The sequence below is a fragment of the Taudactylus pleione genome, unplaced genomic scaffold (genome assembly GCF_031769625.1).
Source record: "Taudactylus pleione unplaced genomic scaffold, aTauple2 ptg000252l, whole genome shotgun sequence".
NCBI lineage: Eukaryota > Metazoa > Chordata > Amphibia > Anura > Myobatrachidae > Taudactylus > Taudactylus pleione.
Genome location: NW_028284654.1, coordinates 1,796,733 through 1,818,040, shown reverse-complemented (window position 1 = coordinate 1,818,040; position 21,308 = coordinate 1,796,733). Strand labels below are relative to the sequence as shown.

The 21,308-nt window shown below is 44.5% G+C and overlaps 1 protein-coding gene across 3 annotated transcripts in view; it reads right to left on the bottom strand.

Moving 5' to 3' along the window:
- Positions 1–1,930: 1,930 nt before the first annotated feature.
- The window catches only part of HS1BP3 (HCLS1 binding protein 3), an 84,730-nt gene continuing 65,352 nt past the window's right edge, over positions 1,931–21,308 (bottom strand). For all 3 annotated transcript variants that reach the window (XM_088480276.1, XM_088480277.1, XM_088480278.1), the window contains 3 exons: positions 12,776–12,933; positions 6,140–6,272; positions 1,931–3,014 (listed from right to left, as the gene is read on the bottom strand). In XM_088480276.1, coding sequence (XP_088336402.1) covers positions 2,780–3,014; positions 6,140–6,272; positions 12,776–12,933 — 526 coding nt within the window. In that variant the 3' untranslated portion in view covers positions 1,931–2,779. The remainder of the gene's footprint in view (positions 3,015–6,139; positions 6,273–12,775; positions 12,934–21,308) is intronic.

The window sequence follows — 21,308 nt, the reverse complement described above, 5'->3', positions numbered from 1 at the left end:
GACACACAGACACACACTCATACAGTACTTATCTGTAGCTCCGCTCCTGCGTCTGCCGCCATCCGACCGCTTCTCATGCTCGGCACTGTGGGAGAGACGTCATGACGCCTCTCCTAACACCAACTGCGGGACCCGAAAGGCGGAGCTCAGGAGTGAGCTCCATCCTCCGGCTGCAGTTAGGGATAAATGAAACAAATTGCAGCGTTAAATATAGTGAATAGCAAATAGCAGGCTATCCATTTTTGCCAGTAAGACAATAAGAAGATAGCTGTTCACCTCTGCAAATACATACATTTTATTAACTGACTTTTATATATCTTACGGTAGTGGGTGGCCACGTAATTTGGTAAACAAGGCTGTAACGTCAATGTGCTTGGGACTAACATGCATAACAAAAACCCAAAAACTTCTAATTTGCAAGTATGTCGTCAATGTAACCAAGGCGATACATTGCCATTAATGTGAAAATGGGATCAACCCCCTCAGTACTGACGCTTTTGTTACCCTTGAGCAGGCACTTTTTGGACTTGTCACATTTCAGTATCAAGCTAGCAGTCATTTGTTTATACAGTACCCACAAAAATTATACCTGGTTTAATTATAAATTTGTGTTTTCTTTACAATTCAAAAAATAAACTATTAGTTTGCATAGACCTCCTGACATGGCAAAGAAAATCTCCCCGAAGAGGTTCAACATTTTATTATAGAAATTGAACTAAATGCAAATGTGAGAAATCAATTCCTAAAGACCACTAAGAAACACTTTGCGGTTCTTTCTTTGTCATTAATCCATTTCCCAAAACAATAATTCTACACGTAGGTTTTTATAATAAAATCTGCGCCTAAACATGATTAAAAATAAATAAAAAATAATGAACAATGTGTGGGAATACTGTAATATCTGTAGCCCAACAAGGCATTACCTTTTTAAAATCTACAGCTTAAATAAGGGGTCACCTATACACATTTTACTCCAAAGTCTCAGGTTTGACCAGGAATTGGAACACGCGGCCAAACCGGGACATGCGTTGGGATATCCACATCTCCCCATGCTGTAAATGGAACCCGGGTTGGACGACCCGGGTTACCCGTTTACACTGCCCCTTAATCAGGGTCTGCTGGGTCCAACCCTGCAAGCTACCTGGGTTGAATTCCCGGGTCACTGGACCAGGGTTTTTGTTTGGACCCTTTTACACTAAGTCCCGACCAGGGTCAACCCAGCAATAAACCCGGGTTGAAGTGGCAGTGCAAAAGGGCTATTTCCTGTCTAATGCTGGGTACACACTGACAGATATAGTGGCCAATCAATTGATCGGCCAATATATCTGCTGCCCGTCGGCCAGTGTGTACCTGCGATATGTCTGTGAATGACGTCATTCAGACATATTGCATTGGCTGTGCTGCACAGCCGATGGACAGATATGTCTGCAGACATATCTGTCCATCGGCAAGTGTGTATGGGCGGTATGCAGACCGCACGAAAATATACAGCGGCACCCGTGGGGAGCGGGGCGGACACACCCCCGCCCCATCCCCCGGCCAGCAGAACCCGCCTCCTCCTACACCCTGAACACAGATGATGGTTGTTTAGTGTGTACGAACGACAATCGTCTGCAGATATATCTGTTAAGTGTGTACCCAGCATAACCCAATAGTGGGATGCACAGTAGTTTCCAGTAGAGGTATAGTAGATAAGAACACCCAGTGGTATAGTGGATAAGAGCACACAGTGGTATAGTGGATAAGAGCACACAGTGGTATAGTAGATAAGAGCACACAGTGGTATAGTGGATAAGAGCACACAGTGGTATAGTGGATAAGAGCACACAGTGGTATAGTAGATAAGAACACACAGTGTTATGGTAGTTAAGAACACACTGTGGTATGGTAGTTAAGAACACATTCCCCCCCCCCTATATTAGCCAAACAAACATTGTAAAATGCAGATTATTGTGTATTATGAGTTTATTTGAATACTGTTACATAATAGTATCATTTACACCTTTTATGTTGAACACTACAGAAAATCAGTAAGAAATTTTTGTCTTAATATGATCATTCCTAACTCCAAATCTACAGACTAATCTAAATCAAAACCTTCATTGTACAGAGTGATTTGTCTGTCTACATTGATATATATGCTCAAAGAGAGACTTATTGTACCTCAATACTTATTAGTTTCCAAAAATGTGGATGATTCATTCTCATATCACAAGTGCTGAATAGTTTAAACTATATGGGTCCCATTCACTTAGGGGGTTGAGTTGCCGTTGCAATGGCGTTGAAAACGTAGACAACAGCAGCTGAACTCCCCCCCCCCCCCTCCCCCCAGGGGCCCAATCGTGCCCCAGACTTGCAGATTTTTGCATGCAGTCCAACGGGGCTGAGAAGAAAAAAAATCCTCGAGTCCGGTGATACCATAAGTGCGGCAAATTGCCGCACTTCATCGCAGACGGGACATAGTGGCGTCTAACTGAAATGTCTTTGACCGATTTTGTGTATTCCATAATAACCATTGACAATTACCAACTTTGTAGACTAATATTAGACCACAACCCCCCTGCAAGGTCTGATGACCAATGACTGCCTAGACATGCTGGGAGTTGCAGTACGGCAGTCATGGCACGGTTCATTCTCACTGTAGGATAACTTTACATTCCAGAGTTCAGTAATGTTTACTAATGTGTAGCCACCTCACTAATCATTAAGGGAGGCAGATTAAGAGCCCTGCCGGTGAGGTGGTAAAGGACACTTAGAGAGCGGTATCAGCAACATTCCTTCAGAACAGACTGAGTGAGTCATTGTCTGCAGACTCATTCACTTTAATGTACTGGAGAATATCTGACTCATCCATAGCCTGTATGCTGGGTCCTGTGTGCTCCGAATCCGCCTGCGATGGGCTTGGCGAATGACTTGACTCCTTTAGAAAAGTGGGTTTTACCGGCAGCTTGGGCTTCGGTTTAGTCTTTGGCTTCACTCCAAGATTCAAGAGCTTCACAAAGTCCTCTTCAACTCTGCAGGCACAATACAGAAATAGGTGATCAAATGCCCCAGAAATATATTTCAGTAACAGAAACAGGATTCAAACTATAAAACCAGGAACCATTCCAATTGAAGATATCGGCTAGGCATGTGCAGACAGATGGCACTGGGCGCCACAGACATCAAGATACAGTGGAGTCTAGTCCTCTCGGTCATTTGCAATTATCCATGCACTTACCAGGACATTTCCAGCAGAGAGTGATTTTACCTTCGCTGTAAAGTTTTGAAGTGGGTGGGTATAGAACAAACTGCAGCCAATCAGATCATCAGAATACTAACAGCTGCAGAAGATGAGTGCGCCAATCATGTGAGGCAGGTGTGCCCTGCTCCCTGTGTAACTATGGCAGAGCGCACAGGACAGCATGTGACAGGGCAGTGATATGATGTCAGCAGGGAAATGGAGGCAGCAGGAAGCCACAGACTGAGAGCTATATAGGGGAAGGAGCAAGGTCCCCCAGCAGCACAAAGTATATCAGGAAATGAGATGAATGATGTGTGAGAACAGGACTGCATGTGACAGGGGCTGTGAGGAAGTGACATGATGTTGTGAGGAAGGGACATCAGGCAGGGTGATTGCAGAACCTGCTGCTGCTCAGCCTGTGTGCTAGGCTGGGTAGGGTCCAGGGATGCTGCGGCCACTGAGCAACGGCCGTGTTTGCTCTCTCCCTGCCTGATGTGCCTCTGCGCTGCTATATAGCGACCAGTGGCAAAGGGCAGGGGACTAGTGTTGCAGAGGAAGGGGGGCAAGTGATCACCCTGATTGCTACCCCCCCCCCCCCCTCCACAACCGCCACTGGTCCTCCGAGGTAGCAAAGCGGGATCCTCACTGCGAGACTGGCGGCATGCACATGCACGGTGGGCTAGATAGAAACGGGTAAGTATAACACTGCTACTTTTGTAGCAGCGGTAGGGATCGTGGTGACAGCTGCTTTTTGGAGCACCTGTCCCCACACCGGAGCAGTACAGCATTGCTCCGGTACTTAAGTATTCACTGCCACAACTTGCGTCCCAGCACCCGATGAGGAATAGGCCTCTTAGTTATTGCTTTAGTCAGACAATATTTACTTTGTTGCAATTTTAGGCAGATATCCCGTAAAGAATATAGCAGCAGTAGTTCCTTGTATTGTATTACTGCAACTATTCAAGGGAGGTTTTGGGTTTGTTACTAGCTAGATATTCATTATTATCACAGTATGATATTATTTCAAAACATAACTAAGTAAAATAGTATAATAAATCTTCAGAAAGCTGGCTGGCCTCGGGTATGTTATTATCTGCTACAGCTGGGTAAGAAGGATTATAGTCATCGGCTGCCGCTTATACTGTAGGTTTCAATTATATGAACTGACTATACATATTATACCATTCATTTATCAACATTTACTTATAGTATGGTGCCAGTATATTCCATTGTGCATTACACTGGGGAACATAACAGTAATAACACAAGACTGGGCAGTAGACAGAGAGGTCAGACGGCCATTTACAGTATTTGTCAGCTATATCCTGTACTGGTGGAGGCTGATTGTTACTATAGCAGACAGTAATACTGTGGGAATGGGATTGTATAGACGCCGGTTCAAATCCCGGCAGCGGCTGTCCGAAGGGAAGAAATTCCAACAGCGGAGCTAACCCTCCCCTCTCCCCCCCCTAACCCTCCTTTAGGGGTGCTTAACCCTAACCTCCCCCCGTTAGTGCCTAAACCCCCTCCCCGCACCCTAAACCTAACCCTCCCAGGTGGGTGCCTAACCCTAACCTCCCCCCGGGAGTGCCTAACCCTAACCCCCCCTTCCCCTAGCCTAACCCCCACCTTCCCCTAGCCTAACCCTAAGTCCCCCCGGGGTGCCCTAAACCTAACCCCAGGGCCGGCTCTAGGGGTGTTCGATCTGAGCGGTCGCACAGGGGCGCCACCCATAGAGGGCACGCACCCCTCCCCAACATCCCGATTCAGCGGGACATTACTGTCTCACTGTTCCACCCGTGGGCCTGCGGGTGGTCAAATCGGGAGGTTAGGGACCCCCACCGCCGTGGCAGTGCCGGATCCCGGACACCCTGAATGGGTGCCGCGCGCATGCACGCGGCATCCATTCAGTGACGGGAGAGGGCTGGGGGAAGCCCCGCTAATGAGGCTCCCCCCAGCCTCACGTTATTTGGAGGCAGACACGCCTACTAATAATGTCATGCAGGGAGCATGGCCTATGGTAATTAGGCCACGCCCCCATTTCAGTCGCCGCGTGCGGAGATAGGGCGCGCTGGTGAGGGCCGGCACAGGGTGCTCTGTCCCCTGGAGCCAGCCCTGCCTAATCCTGCCCCCCCGGCGGCTAAGAGGACGGGCACCTGTACTCGATCGGGCCCGCGTCGTTCTGCATTCCGGCGTCGGTATCTTGACGCCTGTCATAAATCCCTCGCCGGCATTGTGACCTAACTACATCCCTCTCAGGGATCCCTCCTGTTTAGTTGATGTCAGGGTTCCAAATGTTATCATGGACATTAATCATCTTTAGGTATAATAATTGATTGTATCTTGTTTGGCTCATACTGTTACATTAGTTATTACCCCGATATGGTTGCGTGTTATCTCTTATACCATTATACGTATGTTTGTCATATTTATCCTCTCATGTTATGTAATGATATGCTGTGAAGGTAAATATACATTGCTTAATATTGGACAGATCCTATAATATTGTATATGTGTATCTAAAGAACTATTATATGTATTATGTAGCAACGTGTCTCTTAATTATTAAGGAATTATATTGCTCTTAAAACAAGCTTTATAACGTAAGCCTTAAATGTATCGTTACTGCCACAAATACAGTAATAACAGGAAAGTAGAAAACACCTTTATATTTGTACGAACAATAAACACTTTTAAAGTTATCTTCATTCATCCAATCAGCTTATTATCAGGAATCGGGGTGCAATACTTATAGACTACACGTATCCAAAATCGTGTTTATAACCTGCAACTCCATTAACCACAATACAAAGGAGAACCCTGACTTTGTGCGTGTGTTGGAGAATGCCAGCATGGACACGATGATGGAATAGCTGAGCGCGGATCTATTTGCAGAACACTAGATGTGATTGCTACCTGAATAGCTCATCCGTGTTCTCCGGAGTCGATGGTTTGAAGGAAGGGTCACTGCTACAGGCGGACGGCAACAGAAGAGAATCCCCCAGGTGCACCGTCCCTCCCAGATCCTGCTCTTCAAATAATTTGATATCTAGAAACCAAACGACATAGGACATAAGATGTTATGTAGTGGTACAGGACGGCATAACCTACATCAGCGGGTTAGGGAGCAAACAGGTCCTCTGCTAAACAATAATAGGTGTTAAGGGCCTGCATTATATGGAGCTAAATAATAAGTGAAAAATGTCAGTTTTCATGTTTGCCTAAATCTATGTCCAGCAAGTCACCCATTATCTGGCATAGGATTCACTGATCTACAGAATCATGTCATGGAGCTTGCATCAATCTGGGAAAGGGGAAGCATGGTTGGCGTAGTGACTATCATTGCTCAGGCCATGAGTTCAATCCTGACCAAAGCAGTCTGTGTGGAGTTTAAAAAACTTCCTGGTGTGTATGTGTGTGTGCACAAGTGATAGGGAATATAGGGGCCCATTTATTAATGATCGCATTTTGCAATGCGATCAGGGCATGCAGTACCGCCCCTGATCGCATTGCAAAATGCGATCCTATCTGCCGGATGTATTATCCGGGACATGCAGGGAGACGGGCTCCGAAAAGAGCCCGTCCCTGCGATGTCTCCGGAGGGCAGTCGGGGCTTCTGCGCATACGCAGTCCTGCGGACTGCACATGAGCGGCGCCCATTGCCGGCGGAGGGATCTGGCAGATCCCTCCGCCGGCTGATATGAGGTAAGTGCCCATAGGACACAGCGGCTAACGCTATCTTTAGATGGCGTTAGCTGCTGGGGCCAATATCGGGAATGCTTTGCATTCCTGATATTGATACATTTGGCAGCATCGCATCCCCCATAGAAACCTATGGGGGAGGCGGCTGCCGGCGGCAATGGAGGGATCGCAGCAGGTATCGGAGATACCTGCTGCGGTCCCTCCTTCATACATTCGGGGGATACTAAGTATTTAGGTAAACCCCCGAAAACAGGTGTTTTCGGGGAATTTACCTCAAATGCACTTTGATAAATGGGCCCCATAGAGTGTAAGCTCCACTGGAGCAGGGACTGATATGAATGGACAAATATTCTCTGTAAAGTGATGCGTAATATGAGTGTGCTATATAAATAGCTGGTACTAAATAAATAACAGAGAGGAGTCTGGGATTTAAAATCAATCAAAATCGATCAACATCAATGTTGTGTTTCTGGGGCTAAATCTCACAATTACTAACGGTCCATTTTTAAACAAAAAAAAAATGTTAAATTTAGCCTCAGAAACACAACATCGATATTGATTGACTTTGATGTTAAGTCGTTCAAAATCGGTTAAAATCGACCTTTAGTAAATATACCCCAGAGTGATTGACAGATATGGGTCGTTTGTAGGTGGTAACAGGTGATGACTGAGGGGTGGTTTGAAAAACGCAAGTGTGTCGCAACTGTTTAAGAGGCGTGTAAGATCCAGCAACTGCGTCTTTGTACGCAGTTCCACTGGTGCCGGCGTCTTAGTTCGGTTGGTCATTTTGCGTAACCATAGGGTGAAGTAGATGCTGTGACTTTTTACGCAGCTGTTTGGATTTGCAAAACCGTCGGTTAGTGTCTCAATACGTCTCCTGGTGGCTGCAACATGTGCATATTAACTCACAGTGGGCTTGATTCAGCTAGAAACGCAGTTGCTAATACGCATCGCAATCGGCCGATTGTTGCATACTGCGCATGCGTGCGCGAACTAGCTATTGTGATCGGGACTGAGGCCCTGATTCAGAGCCAGACACTCTGACCAGAGCGCTCGCTCTGAATCAGGGCCGTCCTAGTTAAATTTGGAGCGGCCTTTTGGACGCTCGCATAGCTGTGGGTTACCACCGACAGCTTATGCGAGCGTCCATGATGATGGTCGCGATGGTCAAGACCATCGCGACCATCGGGCTTGCGACGAGACCCTGCAGTAGGGTCTCGCTGCCGCAAGCCCTGGAGTGATTTTGGCTCTATCAGAGCCAAAATCACTCCCACTGACATCACTAGTGATCACTAGTGATGTCAGTGGGGCCGACCCCAGACGGTAGGCGTTCCCATGGGAACGCCTACGTCTGGCAGCCACGCCCCCGGCACACCCACCAAATGGGGCGTGCTGTCACTCACCATCGACAGCACGCCCCCTTTGGTGCGAGACCCGGAGCGACAGCTTGGCTGTCGCTATCCGGGTCTCGCGCATGCGCACGACGGAGCTCCCTCCGTCGTGCGCATGCGCATTTGGGTACCATCGACCCGCTTGCGAGTGTCCTGCGATCGCGAGCGGGTCTGAATGAGACCCTGAGATCCAAGTCATTACGCAGACCCATCGCAGAGTGATTGACAGGATGTGCCGATTGTGGTGGCACCGGGGGAAGGGCGGCCAAACGCCGTTGCATGGACATGCTTAAATTACACACAGCCTGAGGCCTGATAGCATGTACTGACATTAGCAATTTCTGAGTATAGTAAGGTCAGAGCTTGTGTAAGTGTGTGTGAGTCTGCGCTGGTACTCCATAATTTTGCAGTCTTGCTAAACATTACAGATGTGTGTAAGGTAAAGTGGATGTGTGGTGCAGCGCAGCGCAGCATGTGTGTAGTGCAGCGGCGGCCTAGCGATCGCAATGAATTAGCATACTATCGCAGTTGAACTGCGTGCGTAATCGCTATTACATTCGCAGTTGCGTTCTGTAGTGAATCAAGCCCAGTATCAGCGTACAGAGATGCAGTCGCAGCGGGATTAGCGTACAACAGTCAATCAGGCCCTTTTTAAATCTGAATCACATTCATTCATTATTCAGAGTGAGTGCTCTGTCAGAGCGTCCGGCTCTGAATCAGGGTCTCAATTTCTTACCTTATCATTCCTCCCTCTAGTGAGAAAACTATCAATATAGTTTTGTTTTTATGATCTGTGCTGTCATCAGTATTACTATAATAATAACACGTCAAGCCTTATTTTCCTGCATGTTTCTTGATTAAGTCTTGTATGAGGTCCATTCTGTTTCTGGAAGTGCCATAGTGCTGCGGACGGATTTGCTATCGCAGCTGCTAGAGTATTGCTGCACACTTACTTATGCTCCACGAATACTACATAACGTCCCTGCTCACAATCACCAGCACTAATCCGTGATCATTGATAGACACAAATATCAAGGGGGGAGAACATCATTTATCTAGGTAATTCTCCCCTGTATTTTGCACAGAATAAATCTGTTACATTATCATTTTATTTAGGAATAATGACAATAATAATAATAATAATAATAATAATAATAATAATAATAATTTTGCAGGCATTGACATATTTAATCTGATCTATAAGGGGCTGGGTCATATATAATTTATCACTGGCTACTGGTGACTGACCCAATTTAAGCATATTTGGCTAACAAGCACTGACCACCAGAGACGGATTTCTATGCATTGTACAGTATACTGATCACAAAAGACTGGACTCAATATTGTATACTGACCACCAAGGATCAGGCTCCGCATTGTATACTGATCGCCAGGGACTGGGCTCTGCATTGTATACTGACCCCCAGGGACCGGGCTCTGCATTGTATACTGATCACCAGGACTGGACTCCCCTTTATATAATGATCACCAGGACTGGACTCCGCATTATATGCTGATCACCAGGACTGGACTCCGCATTATATAATGATCCCCAGGACTGTATATACTGATCACCAGGGACCGGGCTCCGCATTGTATACAGATCCCTAGGGACCGGGCTCCACATTGTATACTGATTCCCAGGGACCGGGCTCCACATTATATAGTGATCATCAGGACTGGACTTCGCATTATATAATGATCACCAGGACTGGACTTCGCATTATATAATGATCACCAGGGACTGAGCTCCGCATTGTATAACTGATCCTAAGGACTGGGCTCTGCATTGTATACTAATCCTCGGCCTGGGCTCTGCATTGTATACTGATCACCAGGGACTGGGCTCTGCATTACATACTGATCACTAGGAATTGGGCTCCACATTAATCACCAGGGACTAGGCTCTGCATTATTTACTGATCACCAGGGAATGGGCACTGCATGCTGGACTGGTAACCCGGCAATGACCTCTATATGGTACACTAACCACTGGGTAATGGGCTCTGCATTGCACACGGAGACCACACACTGGCCAGTTACTGCTGTTGGCAGTAACTATATGACCAGTCCCTACAGAGTGAGAAATATGAAGGAACTGCATGGTAATCTGTGAATGATCTACAGAGTTACCGCCCTGGTATTTTCCCATCTGCAGTACATTTCTCGCTGTACACGAGACAGCAGCAAAACCATAGTGAGACTAAATAGATCATGCCTGTTATGACATGCTTAATGTCTGGGATTACATGTTCTGCACTGCTAAACAGTACAGCCACAGCACGACAAGCCCGGAAAACAGGAAGCTGTGACCAGAACAGAAATGATTCTTCAGATTGTACCAGCAGTATACGCCATGTACGAGGGAAGTACATATTTAGCAAACAAAATACAAACAAAACCCCCCAAAAATGTAAGCATTACAAAGGCAAATGCAGGGGGGGTCCGGTTGCCTGGAAACCCCCTTCCCCAGTTCACACCATAATCACAAAATGTTTCTAGTGCTGCATGTTCTTCTCAGTATCACGAATGATATAATTAGCACCACCAGTAGATCTTTTGTGTGAGCCAGTAATGAGAACACGTGTGTACCAACTAGGAGATCTGGAAAACATGCACTGATAGGAGTGCACAGCTATAGACCATCAATAGAGTTAATTATTAATACCATATAATAATACACTATCCAGTGCATAAGGAGACCAACCTGTACATATATGTCCAGGGCAGTGCTAGGTTCTTCTGCCGCTCCCCCAGACATGCACAATAAAAACATTCAGCTCAGGCAGGATGGCCCTACTGCCTACTTTCCTGCTCTGCCGATATAGTCAGGAGCCTCCTGAAAATCGTGCGCCACTCCCGGACCCCCGGAAAGGAAGGTAAGCCTCCCGGCCAGCTGCCGAGCCCCCAGACCCCCCGCGAATCATGCTGAATCGCGACATCCTGACCCTGCCCCCAGCATTACAATACCGAAAACCTCAGCATTGTGAAGTGGGGGCGGGGTCAAAATGATGCGATTTCGCGGCCACGTCCCGTGCCCCTCTCCATTGCAGGGTAGTATCCCCAGCCACGCCCCCTCTATACGCGTCACTCCTTCCTGCTTGTCCAACCTGGCTGCCCCCTCCAGGATGTTGGCAAGCCTGCCTTTCTGCCGCATCTAATGGGTTACTGTGATCGCTGGAACTGTATATGCTGGAATTATGACACCCACTACACTTTGTGTGACACATATTAAAGCTGGTTAAGTGCTAATTATGTCCTCTTCATGAATTAGCCTCTAAAATCAAGCACTTGGTAACCCCCCTTTAGAAATCCTGCATTTGCCCCTGCCTTATATGGGCAGTAAATGTACATAAATAACTTACTACTCGATATTCTGTAGAGTATTCACAGTGACTTTATGTATTGATTGCATTCACAGTGTGTGTGTGATGTGCTGGGGAGAGCTCCAGCTCTAAAGTGGTGAATATAAAGAAAAAAAATATCCACAGGCAATAATATCAACATCGACATCAGCCTTTATAAATAATCAACAAACCCACTTATCTGAATGACGGGTTCATGCTCAGGCACGAACAGTCCCTGGGCCCCACTGGATGCGTAATCAATCATGTCCACAAGATGGCGTGACCACGCCTCATCATATCATCATGCCAGCACATAACTTCTTTAAAAGGTAACCTGACAGTGTGGCCATACCCCCCCCAACTGGCCACGCCCCCCACATCAAGGGACCATATTCAATGAAGCTGCGAAAAGCTGTTATCGGCGATGACGTCATTTTGCAGGTTTGACTTATCCCGTATTCAATGTTTCCGACTTTTTCGCCAGAGCGGAAAGTCAGTGCATCAGACCATGCATTGACCTATGAATAGGTGGTGAAAAAAAGTGCAGAATTGGGGTACAAACTTTAAAAAAACCACCCTACACCCCTTGGACAGTCCCCAAAAGGTGTTCTGTGTCAAAAAATCTTTACAAAGTACTGGGGACAAACTTCTAAACTAGCGAAATAGACTCACGGGGGGGGGGGGTCCCCAAGTATGCCCAAGGTGTGTTTTTATTGCAGGTGGATTTTTCAGGATTTTGAAAACTTCACATTAGCCACTTTAAAATATGCAAGTACCCATTTTCATGTACCCCAAATTTAATGGGACTACTTATTTTGCCCCCCCAAAAAGTTGCTAAATGCTATTCTTCACCACTTTCCCAAAAACGCTAAACAGCACCTATTGAGACCAATTTCGTTTTCGGGTCCCGTTTTCACCGATTTGGAATTGAATACAGGGATAGGGCGGGGACGAGCGCGATGCTTTTTCAACCCTGAAACCAACAATGATGGCGAAAAGTCCGGCAACTGACTTTTGGCTCCAAATTCAATATGCCCCTGGGTCTCAAATGGTTCAGTCAATTTGTGTTTTTTACATAAATTACTTCAATTAAAGAAAAAAAAAAAACTCACCCTCTGACGCCATCACAGTTTTCTTGTTGGTGAAAGAAGTTCTTTCATTTAGTGCAAACAGCTCGGAATCTGGATCGACTTCATCAGTGAACAGACCCATCGAGGTCCTGGGGTCTTCAGTGCTCTTCACTGTAACTTTCTTCTTCAGTCTCTTGGTCCTGGAAGTCGGACAATGTGGACGTAAGATTCAGAGGTTTACATGGAGGTTAGGACATAATATACCATACTGAAGTTAAAGCACCACTAAACCCCAGGACAAACACAATCACATCTCAGGATAAAGGTAACATATATACTGTATATAAAAATATATACTGAGAGGATATACAAGAAAACCAGGAATGTTGTAAATATTAAGAAAACCATATCTTCCTCATTTCACACAATGGTAGTACTTCAGTCATAGAGAGCCAAGCAATTACATGGGAGGGGGGCGAGTTGCCGTTATAAGTACAGTACGCGATTTCAGACTCATGCACACAGAAGCGTTTTGAAAATGTATTGGGCAGTGACAGGGAGGCTGCTTAACAGAGGCACGGAGCTAGTCCGTCTTATGGGAGTGTCGCGGCCACGTCACTGACGTGCTTGCGCACTCAGACGCTCAATAGTTTAGTTTGGAGGCAGCACCCAGAGGGAAAAAATGGACCTGACATAGGGCTGGTGCAGGTTTCAATGGTGCGACCGATGGTGGCGTCTAAGGACATACCAGGCGGTATTACAGTGAGCATGGACGCTGAAGGTGGGCGTCTCAGTCTTTGCACATTCACACACACAGATGTACACCAGGGAAGGACTCCGTAACTGCATTTTATAAAGTCGAAGGCGGGCGACCGTCAAAAGGATGAAGGCGGGCGCCGGCCAAAAAACGAAACCGCGGCCACTTCTCAGTCCACCCCTGGATCAGGCCCTTAATTAGTACTTCAGCTATTTTGAATTAACCATCTGCACTCAAACCTGGATATCCTTAAAACCTGCACCTAAGTGAATCTAGGGAGCGTTTCAGAAGCACTGGCTTAGATCATAGAGGGGGCAACCCTGCTATTGTTGTTTTCTCTTTCTGCATGCCTCTGACAGCTAAAACAAAATGGCAGCTCCCACTGATATATTTATGGTTACACTCAAAACAACGCGTCCCCTGCAGAGAGAGTCTGTAGCCACTTTTAAAAAAGGAAAAAAATAATAAAAAAGCAAAAGGAACTTAGGCCCTCATTCAGAGCCGTTCGCTATTTGCGGTCGTTCGTTTAAAAACAAGGGGTGGCTATTCAAATGATCCGTACGCACATTGCAGTCTGTTCACACCTCTAAGTCTGAACGAACGAGCAAAACATACGCTCGTTTATTTGTTAAAAACGCCCCCTGGCCGCTCGCACCATACGTCATGTCCGCTATTTATTAGATTAATCGAGTACATCGACCAGCGTATGAACTGCTCGCTATTCTTGTGGTTGGTGTTTGCTACCACAAATTTGCGAGCAGTTCTGGCTATAAAATAACCCAGTGACGTGGACAATGACGCTGCTGTTTTAAATATACACACCCATAAAACGCCCGTTTTGACCTTTAAGCACGCCTGCGTTCGGATCTCCACTCCCCATTTTCAAGCACCTTCCCCTGTTACCACCCACATACGCCTCATTCTGTCACTCAAAATAGCAGGCACTCGCAATATAGCGTACAAACGATTTTCGGCCGCACTGACTGGTTCGCGCATGCGTACTAAAAACCGTACGCATGCGCAGATGTGCAAACATCGCTCGGAACGAGCGTACTGCCGCTAACGAGCGGCTCTGAATGAGGGCCTTATTTCTTTACAAAGGAAGCAACTTGGGAGGCCTAATTAATAGAGCAGAGAATGCATCTGCTTTAGCCAAGATTGCTTTCAGGGAAGTTTTAAACACAATAATATACCCAAGTAAAATGAAGGGCATTCCATCTTGTCTACGTTTAAATGACCTGGTTAAATGCCCCCCAGTGCTGTCACTGAATAGTAAACTTTAGTTAAGAATATTTCCTGCTATGGAACAAAATGTCCTAATTATGTTTAGCATCTGGGAAAAGTTCTTGTCAAGTGATGGCTGCTGAGGGGCCCGCGGAATCATAACACATACCAGAAGCACAGGCTGCTCGCTTGACAGTTCGGGGATGTGCCCTCTCTACAGGTTTCACCATCATGTACACACGCAGAGTATGTTTGCAGACTGGAAAATTTCCAGTCGTTCCCATTGTGAGACAGCATAAAGAAACATTAGAAGTTTATCCGTTATTAACCAAAATGTCTACTAATTGTTGCTCCTGCTTGACATTTGAAACAGCAAACGAGGTCTGGTAATGACTGGGCTGAAATACCTGAGGTAACTATAACTAAATATGTTTACCCTGCTGTCTACTGTAGATAGGAGGCGCTTCTCTACCGTAGCAGAACGAGACTGACTGACAGTGAATTACTTTAGAGCAAGTTTTCAAACCTAAGTGGATAGGTAGAATAATACACATGTACATGGCCAGTGATGTCACAGCAGCTGAAATGACTGCAGTCTCAGCTTTATTATTTCTGTCAGAAACCATTAGGCAGTAATGCAAGAGGGGATTAAGGGCCTGATTCAGCAAAGAACGCAGATGCAAAGACGCACGCAATCGGTCGATTGTTTCCTTCTGTGCATGCATCGCAGTGCGCGAACTAGCAATTGCAAACAGAATTGCGATTGCAGAGGCTATGCAGACCCACAGCAGAGCGATTGACAGGAAGTGCAGTTTGTGGGTGGTGACCGGGGGGGGGGGGGGTTTGGTCGGGCGAACGCAGGCGTGCCATTGAGTTTCAACGCCGTGGCAGGGGCGTGCATAAATTATCCACTGCGTGGCCATAAGCAGCCATAGCACTGATAGCATGTGTGGATATTAGCAATTTCTGAGTAAGGTCAGGGCTTGTGCAAGTGTGCCTATGGGTCCGATGTTACCGATAGTTTCACTATGTTTCCCTAGTATACGGAGTAAGGGGATGCGTTCGCAATGTGAATGCACACCTTTGAATAGCACCGCTGATATTAGCAGAACTTCGGTGCGTGCGTACAGTATAAGCAGAATTGCGATCCATAGTGAACCAGGCCCTAAGACATGTAATCGAGAGGTAATATTTAACTTTTTTATTAATCAGAGCTGCAGTGGAATTTGATATTATTATTATTATTATTAGTGCAATGCTTTCCAAATGTCCCTGCCAGTGTGGGTGATAATTCCGCACCTTTACTGCTCTTACTGTAAAGAATCCTGGTCACACCTTTAGATTAAACCTCTTTTCTTCTAACCAGGTGGTGTTCTGTCCACTGCAGGGACCCGGGAGTGAGCTTTATATACTGGCCATAAGTATATTGTTAACTATTTTTTAAGATATTCTTCTCAATACTGTCTATAGTTCCAAGACAAGCTTTTAGTGAAAGGCTGCAGGAAAAGTCTGAACAAAAGAAAATAAAAATGATTGTGTCTTGAGGTGCTACATACCATAAGTGGCACAGCGTCATCATTATAAGCTCCTAACTTCATGTAACCATCACACACTTTTCCCACAGAGGTATAAAGAGAACATGAAAGCAATTAGCTAGGAAAACACTTACTGCAAGTTATGACTGATTACAATGAAGACAAATGAACTAGCTATCTCGGGCCTGGTTCTCCTAAGAACTACGTCTATCACTATACCTATACCTTTGCGGTGATCTATCCCTACTCCAAATGACCAGCCTAATGTATGGCCTATGTCTCTGGTTATGAAATATGAAGCAGTAATACTAGTAATACCTGGATCCATGCAAGTCCTAGCCACGGGACTTTATGCTACTCAATCACTGGCTAATCATGTCACTAGACCGTCATTTTCCATATAGGTGGCCAACATAAATGCATTACTGCCATATGGCAAATGACTGAGGGTTAGGATCATTTCTATACAACATGACCCTACTCACAGACTGATGTCTCTCATATTCCAACCATATTCACATGTCCGAGATCCTACCATTGGGGTCTAACACATGATGAAAACTAGATACATTAGATAGAACCATATTTAGGGCCAAATAACAGCTCCAGACCATATTTACAACTTTGGTTACACCCCAATGGTTTTCAGAATGGTTAACCATCGATGGTGCCATTGGTGTTTGATATTGATTGCAAGAAACAATCAATGGGAAACCACTATGGGTTATATCATCAATGAACATATCCGCATGTGCTATTCGGCGATAGGCAGGCAAATCACTCAAGGTGGGCAGAGCTATGCTGGCGGTGTGAGGGGGTGGAGCACCATGCCATCCATCGCAGAGAACCATCGGACCTCCTCCATTGGGAGCAAACCATTGATGGTTGCTAGCCAACCCTACAATCTATCGATCTGCCCAGACCTGGGGGTTGATTTACTATTCATCAGGTTTTCAAAGCCGCCATTGATTGGCAGAATTGACCAATGGATTTCAAAGGGCAATATCAATTAATGCTAAATCAGAGTAGTTTAGCATTAAGTACTATTATTGCCCTTTTTGAAAAACTAAAACTGAATTTTAGTAAATCTGCCCCCAGTTCACAATTACTTGACAAACCCCCACCCCAATACACAGGCCCATAGGGATTTAAAATCTGACCGCAAACAGAGAACAAAAAGCAACAGAAAAGTAATTATGTCATCTCTTCTCTCACTTACACCATCACGGGAAGATGCCTAGGTAGCCATCTAGGATCACGCTGATACAGTAGGTGAGTGCAGATTGGAACTTTTCACTATTAATAATACAAAGTCTTACCAGAACTTGGCAGTGATTTATAAACATCCTATAAACTCTTGAAATAGAAATGGACATGGCTATTTATAACAGTGTTAAGGTTTATTCCACCAATGCATCCAAATTTAGAGCCATTATATTGCCAAGAAGAAGGTAAAAAACAGGGTGGTGCCGTCTCTGTAAACACATATTTCTCTTATAGTTAAGATCTCCATGATGTGATACTATTAAAATACGACTGTGTTTGTATCTATTAGAGTAGTCGTTACTAACCTTTAAATAAAACGTTTGTATGTGCTACACTGTGCGGACACAAGTGCCAGGATTAAATACTGTAATAAACAATTAAATGGTCATAAATATGTTTGAAAACCAGAGTAAATTACATGTCGCTTGTGTCATTAGATGCTGCAAAAGCATTTGACTCTGTGGAGTGGCCCTTTTTGTGGGAGGTCATGTTATGTTTTGGGTTTGGGCCGGTATTCTTGAAATGGGTAAAGCTTATGTATGCGAACCCTACTGCCAGGGTGTCAGTGAATGGGTTTATCTCCCCATCCTTCCCCCTGTCTCGGGGCACAAGACAGGGTTGCCCCTTGTCCCCAACCCTGTTTGCATTGGCTATTGAGCCATTAGCCTGTATTATACGTTCTCACCCTGATATTATAGGTCTACAATTGGGTAATAGAATGGACAAAGTTTCCTTATATGCAGATGATTTATTACTTTTTTTGTCTGACTATGTAACAGCTGTGCCTGTGGTTCTTCAAGTCATAGAACAATTTGGAATTTTTTCTGGTCTTAAGATAAACTGGGACAAATCATCTATCCTTCCTCTTAGGGGGTTGTATCCGACTGTTCCCATTGTCACTCTCCCTCTCTGTTGGGTAAATAAATTTAAATATTTAGGTATCTGGATAAGTAATTCCCCAAAGGACTATATAGTATTGAATGTTGAGCCCCTGTTTGTCTACTTAAAGGGCAAACTTCAGTCCTGGCGCCGGCTCCCTCTTACCGTTACTGGTAGAATTAACTTAATAAAGATGGTGGTGCAGCCAAAATTTGTGTACGTTTTGCAGCATTCTCCTGTTTTTATTACAGATACATTGTTTAGGCGTTTGAATAGTCTTCTTTCTTCATTGGTCTGGGTGAATCGTTGACCACGTATTCAACTGGCAGCTCTGACCCGATCTAGGTCTGGGGGAGGTTTGGCTCTTCCAAATTTCAAATTTTATTATTATGCGGCGCAGATGGCACATATACGGTTATGGCTTCAAGATGACTCCCCTATGCCCTGCACGTTATGTTGGTTTCTCAGATTTTCCCTAACTTTACACCATTGCAGGCCTTGCTTGCGGGTAGAATTATACGGAAAGGCCCTCCCCTGTTGATGCAAGCTATTAAGATATGGAAATTGGTATCTAGTATTCTACAGTTTATGGGATTAGATCCAGACACTTCTCTATGTAGTTATCGTATATTACCTGAACTGGCCTCTTTACAGCTTGAGGTGACATGGGGTTCTAACGGTGTAACTACATTGGGTCATTTATATGACACTTCAATTCTTAAATCTTTTGCACAACTCCAAGAAGCTCATCATCTCCCTCAATCATATTTCTATAGATATTTACAATTACGGCATGCTCTCTCGGCTCAATTTTCAGATGGCCCTCCTCTAATTCAAATATCCCATTGACGTCATTCCTTTTATCTTTAGGTCCCCGGAAGACGCTTTCTTACTTATACTCCTATATATTGTCTTCTTATCATAAGGATAGTTTACCACATCTTAGATCAAAGTGGGAGAGAGATATTGGCCTTATAAGTGATACGGAATGGGATAATGCTCTAGAAGCTCCTCGTATTTCCACGACTGTTTATTCTACACCGTACCTATTTAACTCCTGTTCGTTTGCTAAAGTTTGGGGGGAGAGCATCTGACATATGCCCTAAGTGTAAAATTAGTAGCGGTACTTTCTGGCACCTTCTATGGGATTGTCCGGTGGTTAGCACTTTTTGGAATAAGGTTCTGAGAGTTTTGTTCAATACAGGTATTGCTCCCACTTTAGCTACGCCATTGACGTGCTGTTTAGGCTCTATGGACGATGAGGTAGTGGACAGATATCTTAAACAATACATTGTCAATATGTGTACACTAGCTAAGGTATGTGTGGCTCGGTCGTGGATGGCTCCTACAGGACCAGATTATAATGCTTGGCTGTCCTTGGTCCGTACCACTGTTGAACATGAAAAACATGTGTTTATTTGTCGCAAAGCTGAGAAGAAGTATGAACGTATCTGGAGCAGTTGGCTTAAATCCTGTTATGCCCGTGCACTGTCTAATGATTGACCGGTATATTATTGTTAGGATAATGAGGTAGATTATTACTTTGTTGGAGGTAATGTGCTGTGTGATAAGTTGAGAATTTATTGGGATCTAGTTGATTTTGCCAATTTTTCAGGTGTTATTTTTGACAATATTCCAATATTTGTATAGTGTGGTATTTTTTTTTTATATGTGTTTTATGTGTATATATATATATGTATGTGTGTATGTATATATGTGTGTATATATATATCTATGTTTATTGTTTTGGTATACACATTAATATTATATTTTTTATAAGCAATGGATCTGGGATGCAGTTTGTAGATCTAGGTTTTATATTCCAGATACTGTTATTTGATTATGTATTTATGTGTATATGTGTGTATGTATGTATGTATGCATGTATGTATGTGTGTGTATGTGTGTATGTATATGTGCATATATATATATATATATATATATATATATGTTATTATTATTATTTTTTATTTTTTTTATTTTTATTATATATTTTTTATTATTTATTTTGTTTGGTTATTTGTTAATGTATTTCTATAAAGCAATAAAAATGTACTCATTTAAAAAAAATTACATGTCGCTTGTTCTGTAAGGACCTAAAATATATTCACTCACGTGTAGTCTCTTCAATATTTTTAGGTGCTCTCTGAGACAGAACTCCACTAGTCACCGTAGAGAGGTAGGCATGTCTGCCATAGAGATTAATGATTTCTATAGTGGGTGATTCCTAAGAGTTATTCCTGTAAATTACTGGGACATATCCGCCCTGGCACTGGGACAGGACCACGTGTGCTAACACGCTAGCTGAGGACCAATAGCTTGGCACAAGCAGCATAATTGCCAGTAGTGCAGGTACAGCTGGATTATAATGGTTTGAAGCTCTAGGCGCAGTCACCCTGCATATTAATAATTACTCTATCTTATTTTAGAGTCAATTATATTAACAGACTGATAGAGATCTTACTATAATTACAAGATAACCCTGGACCAGGCTTGTGTGACACCATTTATCCTGTTCCAGGACACAGAACTGTTTCTGTAATGAGAAATCCAGAGAGTGAATGATGGCTGCAAGGCGGCTAAGAGAAGGGTAAGACTAGGTGAATCACTCACAGCAATCAGAGAGCAATTTCCAGTTGCAGCCCTACTGATGTTGCATTGTGGGTAATCCAGGTCTGGGTACTATTAATGACTGAAGGTCTTCAAAGATATCATTTACAGAACTGCAAATGTAAGTAAGAGAAGAGGGTAAAAAAAAATAAACCAGCTCCCCCCACTGCTATTTCTGGTTCTCATGGAATATATAAACGGTTGATAGTGGGAAATACAATAATCTTCAGACATCTGGGAAAGGCTCTCTGTATGGAGCCTCCATGATGACGCAGCCCAGTAGTGTAGCGTATATGACATGGTG